The sequence below is a fragment of the Cryptomeria japonica genome, chromosome 3 (genome assembly GCF_030272615.1).
Source record: "Cryptomeria japonica chromosome 3, Sugi_1.0, whole genome shotgun sequence".
Lineage (NCBI taxonomy): Eukaryota > Viridiplantae > Streptophyta > Pinopsida > Cupressales > Cupressaceae > Cryptomeria > Cryptomeria japonica.
The window spans coordinates 732,159,782-732,170,639 of record NC_081407.1 but is presented as its reverse complement, the minus strand read 5'-3'; the positions used below and the strand labels follow the sequence as shown (position 1 = coordinate 732,170,639).

The following is a 10,858-nucleotide window of genomic DNA, read 5'->3' as shown; positions in this document are numbered from 1 at the left end:
ATTTCCAATAAGTTAGATGTACCATACTTGCAAGAACTAAAAATTTCTAGTTTCATACTCTATAAATTTGGTCATGTCATTTGGCCTTCCAAAACTACGTTTGGTACCAATCACAATGCTATTCTTTGAGGCATTACCACTTTTCTCTCTCCTAGGCAGGCTCCATGATCTTTATCATGGTTAACACCTCACTAATAATTTCATTTAGAGCATCTTAAATTATAATAAATATTCATTTAGAATAATAATGTTTGTACTTCCAATAATGTTATTGAAGGATCTAATATATTGTGATAAATTTCTTATTCAATTCTCGCCATTGCTTAGTTTATGTGCAGGGAATTTAATATTCTAAAGATTGAAGCTAATAAAGATGGGAAATTTCCTTTTCACTAGATAAGTGATAAGAGAGACACATTATATTACATGTGAAATAAATTGGGGCTTAATAATCCCAACTTGGGTCACTACCACTTCTATCCTTTTTATCACATGTGGTATCATTTTAGGCCTAACCCTGATAGGGTATTTAAACACCTTAATCATGCTATGTTTATTTCACATTTTTTTTCTCTTTTGTTATGTATTTTTCCACTACAAGTAGAGACATTTTTAGATGTCACATTGTTAGAAATATTTTCCATCTAGTTCAAGATTGAATGGCAAGTGTGACCTCTCTATAATTGTGAGACATGTTTTTTAAATACGATTTTTTTTATTTTCATCAATGTTCACTCGGTCACATTAGAAATATTTGGAATCTTAAAATTTTTCCCATTTAGTCAACTATTTGGATTGCTTGCTGGAACAAAGCCATCCAACATACATCTCATTTTTCTTTCATCTATGATAACTAATTAATAATAACTTGAAGGTGTGCCTACAAGGCCACAACCCCATGGAGCCACTTGAGCTCAACACATTTCCTATTTTCGTAGGCTAATTTGGCATAGTTGATTCATTAAAATTATATTGTAGAAAACCATTTTACAAGAGTTGCTCAAATTAAGATCATAATTCACTTCCATAAGCTGGGTGATGGGTTAAAAGAAAATTTTACAATCCATTAGATATTTATGCACTTATCATGATATCAAAAAGATAAAGGATGATCAAAATATTATTAGAGAATTGTAACCAAATATACTCTAAGATTTTTTTAATCACTACAAGTTTTCATTGCCTAATAAAATTCCCTTGAATGAGACCATGCCCTATAGAATTAATTTAGGTTGTTCCTTGTTAGCTTACTTCCTCACAAAAAGCTCTTTCAATCAATTTATCTCCACTACTAATCACTAACTTAGGAAACTCACACCATGAGTGATGATACAAATATTAGGTGTAATGATTTTTCTTATGAATTTTCATAATCCTCCCCAAGGCTATATAAGGGAGGACATACATAAATTATCAAGAATATTTCAATTCCATATATTTAGGGAAATATATATATAAAGGAAACATAAAAATCATACCTTAGGCTAGCATTTGTGAGGACATCTCCAACTAGAGGCCCATTACTTTTTTCATTATTTCTAGAAAAATCATCACCAAAGCTCTCATTTTTAATATTCACAATCTCCTCTTCCATATAATTGGGCTTGAGAAAAATAGCTTCATCAAACACAAATATATTTTGGATAATATTATTTCCATCTAGGATGGTATGAAATAGTCTTACTGCTCCCAAGAAAAGGCTCCTTTCTTAAAAAATAATTTTATCAAGTCTTATGACCATATGGAATGGCATATTATTCATGCCCTCACTAAAGATGAAGCCTATAAAATATTACTTTGATTTTGCATCTCCTCTAGCTATTTACTAAATCAGACTACCTATAAGGGGAATGATTGTTAATTACTTCTCAGCATGAAGGAACCTTTGTGGCTAAGATCATATGAAGAGAATGTGAGGCCATCAAATTGAGGCTTTTCTACAATGGTTTTCACTTTGACAAGGACATTTTTATTAACTAACAAAATAGTTTTTGGTCCCCTATTTTGTAAGACCAAGGCCAGCCATTGGCTCATTTTCCTTTGGCACAGGCCCTATAGTTTCACAAGAAAGACATTCAATATCTATAGGATTTATTCTTGTAGACTTCTATGAATATTATTGCATTAAATGAAACTAAGGCCATGTTTTTGTTCTCTAATTAGGACTATAATAATTTTAATATTATGATAAGGGCAATTTCAACTAGTATGGTTCACAAAATTGCTATTCAATCTTCCAAACCTTGGTGGAAAGATTGTAAGTTGGGTCCAAATACCACCTTTTGTAATTATGTGCCCCATCTTGGATATTGTTGGCTTTCTCTCCATTTTCCCATGGTGCCAACTTTAAACTAGATACATGGCATTTGCAATTTCTAATCTTAGTTTGGCTTTATATATATTTTTTACTAGCTATTTTTCTATTTTGAAACCTAAGTTGGCCTACTTTTCCTAGCGTATTAATTTATAATTCTTTCTGGTGTGATTGCAATTGCTTCATATGATAAATTGAGACTCTTGTCCCTTTTGTTGATAGTTAAAATATTTTAAGCACCTAAATATTATGGTTTTTTTCTAGAGCCCAAAATCTCTAGAACTAGATTTGTGATTGTTTTCATCCTTTCTTAATAGAACTTTTATCTTGGCATATGGTTCTATTAGCATATTGGTCTCATCTTCCCAAAATACTTAACCATATATGAAATGTTTTCAAGGTTAACATTATCTCTAACATTTAGAAATAGAGAATTTCTTTTTTCATTTATTTATTGATTAGAATGTTCCATTTTTTCCTACATCTACTACTTTTTCTAATGTGCTATTACATATTGAGATGAAAGATAAATAATTTTTCTTTGAGGTGGCTCACCTTTGGGTTTTACTTGATCACTAGGGGAATGTCATGTGTGTTGTGTCAAGAGTTAACCCATCTCCATTCTCCTATTGAGGTGGCTCACATCCTTGTAGACAACATTGAGATTGAAGTCCTTTATCTCATGTTAAATGTGTTATTCTATTATAGGCTTCTTCCTTTGTTGGTAGAGGAGACCATGGACATCAGAGTGCAACACACCCTATTTAACACAACTTTGCTTCTCACAGGTGACCTTTTGATGAAGTTTTTAGCTACTTTGATTTCAACAAGCTTTTCAGCTTGTGATGAAAAATATAAAGATAAATATGACGAGGCCTAGGACCCTCTCATGCTAACTCTAAATCTCATGGATGTATGGGATAAATAGGACGATCGAGACCCTCCTCCTCCCTAATCTATTATTGGTTTTTTTATTATATAAGCAGGGAGAGGGCCTTGATCCTATAAACAACAAAACTATCTACTATTGGTGTTACCACTTAACAACTAGTTTCTATATATTTTGTTATTAGGGTGTAGCCTTGTATGTACATTAATGTTGTGCTTTCATATCCATTCACTTTTTCAAATATATTTCAGATTACATTTTATAAACAATAAATTAGATATTTGTTCATAAAAATATAAATATTGATCTAAGAATAATGAAATGATAATTTTTCATTTAAATTTATGATTATAATATTTTATATACAAATTAAATATTTTAAATATTTATTATATATATTTAATGAAAATTTCTCTCCTCTAACTAGCTTGATTCTAAGTCATTTATAAATAATTCACAACAATCCAATTTTCATAACCATGAGATAATTCATCGCATTAATTATAATTTATCTAATAAAGATTGAAATATTCATGAAAAATTATAGAACTAAAAAATAGTGCTCGTCTCCAATTTTCTTTGGATTAAAAAGTCGAATACCTGATTACAAATATGTAGGGAGTTATGCAAAAAAGAACTCGCTAAAATAGCGGGTCTACCATAGGTGACCATCAAACTTCGAGCTCACATGTTGAAATAGCTGTCCATCATTAAACCAGTATCACAAAAAATAGAAAGCAAAACTAATGTCTACCAAATATTCCGTTTTTTATAACATAATCATTAGGTTCTTCGAACAAAATTGATGTTTGGGAATATCAGTCGTAATAATCTATTTTCTTTTATATTCTATTTCTCATTCTTCTGCATTATTTTGTAGTAGGGCTGCTGAAAACCTTTCACATTACAGGAGTTATAAAAAAGGTTTGAGCATATCTCTTCATCATATTTCTTTATGAATTCTAGGTAACAGTTGTTTTCTGTATGGCATTTTATAATCCTTCATGTCATTTTCAACTAGGGAGAATGGTTGAGGGGTGTCTTTCATGACATAATCATTCATCTTACTGCTACCGAATCCTCTCATATGTTCTTTAAGTATCTAGAACTTGTGTATCAAATACATATTTGCCCTGTTTTGCAAAATCGATCATCTGAGAAGTTCCTTCTATTGACTATCCTTGGAAGCATTTATAGAACTCTGCAACCTGAGAGTTAGAAGTGTTGTAAGAAAAAGGTTTCTTAATGGGCTGGCATCCAGAGACTGCAATCAATGCATATCTTGATACAATAAAGATGGTAAGTTCTCTTGACCTAATTTATCCTTTCAATTGAATATACATAAGCCTAACCCAATTTTTCTCTTTGGAAGACATGTAATATGGTATAATGTAGTAATGTGGTTTGGCCATTCAATATTGATCAGGGTGCTTTGAAAATTATATAAATTGCTATCAAAGAAAGCGTAAGAGATCAATTTTTTGTCTAGGCAAAAACCCCCAGAAAATGAGGCCAGTGTTCTGAATCCCTAACACATTTATGAACTCAATACCATGAGACAAACTGTATCAGAATGTTTCTCCTGCATAAAAATTATCAGTCTAAACTTACTATCTTGCCATTTGCAGAGAACGGAGAGAAAATCCACATTCTTGGAGATTACTGAACCCCAGAGCAGCGAGTTCATATCAGCTTTGGCAGCGGGAATGAATGCACAGAATATTATAGAAGTGTGCTCTTGTGCAGCAGCCTCCACTGTTGCGCTTGCAAATGCTGCTTACCACACTGGGGGCCATCTAGTCTGCATTTTACCGGAGGATGAAACCCTAACAGAGCTGCAGAAGACTATAAAGGAACTGGGCTTGGAAGATACTACAGAATTTGTAAGAGGAGATGCCCAACATCTACTTCCCATTTACAAAGATATAGATTTTGCTGTTATTGACTGCAATACAAAAGACTATGGAGGACTATTTCAGCACTTGAATGTAAATCCCACTCGGGCTGTTGTGATTGCTCATAAATTATTTGATAGAAAAGCCAACTTTGCGTTTCCGGAGGGCTTTAAGAGGAAGCTGGGAGCCCAATCTACCACCCTCCCCATCGGCAAAGGCATAGAGATCACCAGAATCGGCAATGCTATTATTCACAAATGTACTTCGACAAAGACCAAGATTCCATAAGAGGCCTGCCAAATGAATGTAGTAAAAGATTTGCAATATGTTTGTATTTGGTGACATAATTGTAGAGAAGAGTCACCCCTTATGCTCTCATGTAAATATTGTAATATGTGCATAGCTTCACACATCACTTGTAATATCTTCTCAGGTAGATTGTTGTAAATTCCAGATTTGCTTACTGTTTGAAGTCTTTCAACTATTTTTTTGGTTGAGGGACTTGTAAGAATAAGAAAAAGTGTCCGTATACATAAAAAGGTAGATGTATTAAAAGGTTGCAAGGATTGTTTGCAGTGACAGGTTTCTTTATTCAGAAGAAATGCAAGCTGTCACAAGCGAGGAGTAAAGTAAGCAGATGAACCACATTTGCCAATGTTATATTAGACGGCAACTGATAAGATTCTGTTCTATTAATTCTTTTGTAATGGGTTTAATCTTTATAGCCTCTATAACCTAACAGCCGCCAATGAAATTTTTGTGCTTTTTATTTTTATTTTGAATGTTTGTGTCATTGTCTTTACAAGCAGTTGGATCTTCGGAGCTGGAAAGATAGTTTTGGGAAAAATGGATTGAAAATCAAAAACAGAAAATAGTGCGCACCCTTATCTGGACAGCAATTCAAAAGATTCCATATCAAATATCAAAACCTGGCCAATTCCAGAGAGTGCAACTTTTAAACAAATAATAAAACAAAGCAAGGAACAAAATACTCTGCTGTACATCTGAATAAAACATTGTGTAATTCGAGGTAGGATGAGCAACAGCTTGATCTGAATCAAGAGTGTGATCAAAACCATCACAAGAAAATAAAAAAGTATCTTGTCATGGTAACTGGGAGATGAGAAACCAACTAACATCTAAATTACAACATGATGATAGGCTGAATTTATTTAACAACATAGGAAAAAAGCAGCACATACATCCATTCCTATTTATAGCTTACTTTCCACATTCACGGCTAGCGATACAGTAATACTTATTATTATACAAATGCACACAAGAGAAAACCTTTGTTTCCTCTGTATGCTCTTGCAATATTATATGAACATTTCAACGATATTTACATTGAAATATTCAACAGAGGACTACAGTAAATGTTTACCCCCTAAACACATTCATCCTTTGGCAAAAGAGATTATTGTAGAACCTTATATTAGAGTATTTAGGTATTATCGCTATTTTAATATTACATGTTCTCCTGTCAAACTTGTCACATTCTATTTGTTAATTTTATGCAATTTTACCAGTGTTCACCCAGCACAAACGATAATCGTCTTAACACTCTGAATAAAATTTGAAAATAGATATCTAATTTCAAGAGAATAATGGCAATAAAAGTATTAAATTTTCAAAGTGAAATATCTAATGTTTCAAAACTAATTCATAAGAAGAGCATCCAAGATTAACATGGATCAAATGCACAAACTTCATTACGCAGGCACATAGACCCAAACCAATCTGCTAGTCAATGTTTAGGCAGCAAAAACTTGGAATTATTTGTCTTTCATCTCCACCCATAACATTAGATGCATGATTTGAAAAATAGTTGTTTCTGAAAATTTCAAAACAGTACTGTAAGCTAATTGTAAGAGAAACAGCTAACAGGATATTATCATTATAGTAAATCACATCAACTTACAGCCAAGAAAAGACAAAAACATGTTTATAATTAACAGTATATATTATCATAATAAAAGATTTTAACTTACAGTCAGAAATCAGAATTAAATCAACACATAGTTGGAAAAATGTTGATAACATAGGAATCCTACAGACTTGCACACACTGTTCTTATTGTGAATAAAAACTGTCAATAATTTTGTACAGTTTATTATAACAGAACAGCAAAAGGGAATCACTCTAGTGTCAAATGGGTAGAAAACATTACATCTTGGTCACCATCCTGTCCCCAAATATTCAAACCACCATCTCCCGCCCTTGGTGACTGGTAGCAACGGCTTCCCTGGTAACGACTCTTCTGGCATTGGCTTTCCCATCTACAAACTAGTTGTGGACATTTCCGACTCGGATTTGTCTCCCTCGCGGAAAATCCAACTTGCTGCCTCGATGTCTAATGCTTTTGTTAACTCTCTGCTTAAAAACTCCTTTACAAATTTTCTTCATAAAACCCCAAGGGGATCTTCTGCACAACTTGCAAAATGCCTAACTTGTGCCTCCTATGCCCCGAAGATGGTTTTGGGCAAGGAGGTTTTGGACTGCATTTCATATTTTGAAAAATAGGTAGTCATTTCGGTGGTCATCTCTTCCAACACTACACTCCCCCTTGTGTCAAATAAACTAGAAATTTATCGATGTGGTTCTGGGTTTTTTTTACTCTGTTTGACAATATAGAAGATAAGGATGTTGTTTTGTTGATGGACTTTTGGAAATGGGGTCACATGCTTTGTCTCTCTGCCTTTGTACTCCATCATTGAATACCCTTGGATGCTATTGAATTTTCCACTACCTTGGTCAATCCAATCCACCTCCCTCTCTACTTCTAGTACTCTGCTGCATATGAATCCATTGGTAACAAATTGGATCGCTTCATCAAAGTCAGCCCTTATACAAGCCTTTCCTTCCATACCTCTTTTGTAAGAATTTTGGTGGATTTGGACCTCTCCAAACCACTTCATGCTCAGATTTCTCTTAATATTAGTGAGTTTTAGTGGACATAGATCCTATACTATGAAGGGATCTCATTAAGTTGTAAAGGCTACTTTGCAACTGGGCACTTGGTCTCTTCTTGTCCTCACAGTTATCGGCTTCACTCCACTCCTACGTGACAGAAAGATGCTGGAAGGTGTCATCTCACGGTCTTCCCATTGGATTTAGACTTGGCTTTGGACTCTTGTTCAACTTCAATGCTCCACTCTATGATGGTTGTCCCTACTTCAGTGGTTCATGTTTGCTTGACCCCTTTGGCCCCTACCCTGGAATCCCCCATCTCTACAATTGTTGCTATTCCTACATTGGTGACCCTTGCTCCTATTCCCTGTTTGCGAGTTGTTGTTTCTCCTCTAGATCATTGGGTGTACTTTTGAGTATTTGACTTATCCTTTCCATTGTCCCTAATTCCGTCTCTGTAGATTGCAAGGCTCCCCTTTTGGGTTTGGCGGCTTGACTTTCCGATTCATCTACTACTTCTAAGGGATTTCCTAGTATTGCTCCCCTTGTTTCCCGAGAAAAGGATTCTTCTTGTATAGTCGTATGATGAAAGAAAAAGGATCATTCTTTCCTAAGCCGAAAATCTCAAATTGTTCCATGGGCTCATTTCTCGGTCCCAACTCTGATTTCAAATAGTTTTTGTTTTTTTAATCTATCTTAACTTTGTTGTGTTGTGCTCGAGTTACATAAGTGTAACTCTACTACCAATCAAGGTTGTTCTAATGTAATTTTCTTGATTTGTAACAGGTTGGGGTCATTCCCCACTTACATTAATAAAAAATAGAATAAAAAAGGAACAAAAATTCTAATTGTACCTTGTCATTAAATAGCAACATGACATTCTATCCTAGCTAATGAGCCTTATTGTTCTTGAGAGTAGTTCGATGTTCTTGTTTGGGGTTCAGATTCTAAAATACTTTATTAGGTTTCTAGTGGATATCAAATATTAAGAGGAAAGCAATGGCATAAAGGATTTTCCATTCTAGAAAAATATCTAGAATATTTTTTGTTGGTTCTAGTGTAATTTTTTTCTTTAGGTTTGTTTTCAAAATTAAATGCTCTATTTGAGACAATATTAGGAAAAGGAGATTACAAGGTCCATCTAAGTGTATTTTGAATGATGTTAATGAGAAATGTGTGTCCTATCTCTTTTTTGAGTGTCACTTTTCTATGAGTCTTTGGAAGCAATGGTGGCATATCTAAAATTGAATCTTATTAATGCAACTTTCTGGTCTAAAAGACTTTCTCGAGCTCCAAAGCACTTTTGGTAGGAGCGATCACTCCTCAAATTTTAATTTTATCTATATTAACTAATCTAGTAACAAAGACTAGCAGAACTACACCCTTTATGATGCACAATGATGGCAATTCACCTACCCAGATATCATGGTGTAGTATTCATGTGAATGAATTCAATGGTAAATGTACACAATATATATAATAGACTAGCCCATCAATGTAGAACTTTGAAGTGCCAATTTTTTTTTAGAAATGCCACCATCTTTTCAATTGTCAGATGAATATATTTTTCTTTGTCCGAGGAGGCAAGGTAGGAGGGGCCAGGGAAATTATTGTAGCTTAGTGTATTTCTTGGGGTGGATGTAATGGAGATAGATTATAAGCATAAGCGCAAACACAAATTTAGATTTTATACATAGAAATCAGAAATGAAATCATACACAATATCTCATCAAACTCATCCTCTATGTGATACAACACATCTTGTATTAATCACTTGAATCCATAACATACGCTTGGAATGCTATATCATTCTTAACCACTCTACATGTTCATCTCAGATGCTTGATGCTCAAACCCATTACATGATATCTTTTTATAGAGGTCTTAGGAATTCCTTACATAATTCTAGAAATTACATAGAATCTTCTAGGACTTTGGTTGAATTATCAAATATTTAATACTTTTCCCATTTAAACTTATCTTGATTCTTTCTAGAATATTTCTACAATTCCTCTAGAACTTTACATATAATTTTTCATGTTATTTATTTAATGTTTACAATCCATTTAGGGAGAAGTTGCATATAACAACACTCCTTTATTTAGACCACAAATTCTTTAGCATTCAAAATACTCAAAAGTCTCCAGACTTTCTCAAACCATCCCTTGATTGATATCTTCAAAACATCTCTAAGGTCTCTCTATCTTCTCTTCAACACTGATGCCTACAAACTCACTTTCTCTAAGATATTTGTATATTCAAAATTTCATTCTAGAACTTCCTACAAACTCACTTTCTATAGATGTCTCACAAGACAATCATTTTTTTTTACCCAAACATTTTGTATCCTTCTTCAACATTCAAACCTTTCATGATTTATATTATTTTTCAGATATGAATATTTATAATCGAATAAATATTTTAGCACACTTGAACTCTTTGGCCAATTTTATTCATAACTCCATCTACAATCTATTTTAATGCAACCCATCATACATTCATTCTTCAACTCTTTGTTTTGATTAATATAAGTGGGCTAAGCACATACCATTAAATATTTGCAAGACGACACCAAGAGCGCATGAGAGATGCACAACCATAAAAAATAAAAAAAGCGCTACTAAAACACAACAAAAACCCAATAGGGCAACTCAAAAGATAGCAATAGAACTAAAAAACTAGCAAAAAATAGAAACAGACCGAACCACCATAAATAAGAACAACCACCAAGTAAAGGCACAAAGAAATAGATAACTACATGGGGGAACCTTTTTCCTGCCAATCCTGGCACAAACTTAAAAATTTATCAAAAATGGACACCTTTTTGTTTGAACCAATCCCAGAGCCAGA

At 33.5% G+C, this 10,858-nt stretch overlaps 1 protein-coding gene and 1 long non-coding RNA gene across 2 annotated transcripts in view; one reads left to right on the top strand and one right to left on the bottom strand.

The window, feature by feature from the left end:
* Nucleotides 1–4,448: 4,448 nt before the first annotated feature.
* On the top strand, nt 4,449–5,386 carry LOC131074896 (uncharacterized). Its single transcript, XM_058011629.2, has 2 exons — nt 4,449–4,502; nt 4,832–5,386. The coding sequence occupies exons 1-2, from the start codon at nt 4,449–4,451 to the stop codon at nt 5,384–5,386; spliced, it is 609 nt and encodes a 202-aa protein (XP_057867612.1).
* A 1,256-nt stretch (nt 5,387–6,642) lies between these two features.
* LOC131074905 (uncharacterized) overlaps nt 6,643–10,858 on the bottom strand; it is a 39,922-nt gene continuing 35,706 nt past the window's right edge. The window contains exon 4 of the long non-coding RNA XR_009113137.1: nt 6,643–6,932. This is a non-coding gene — a long non-coding RNA (uncharacterized LOC131074905). The remainder of the gene's footprint in view (nt 6,933–10,858) is intronic.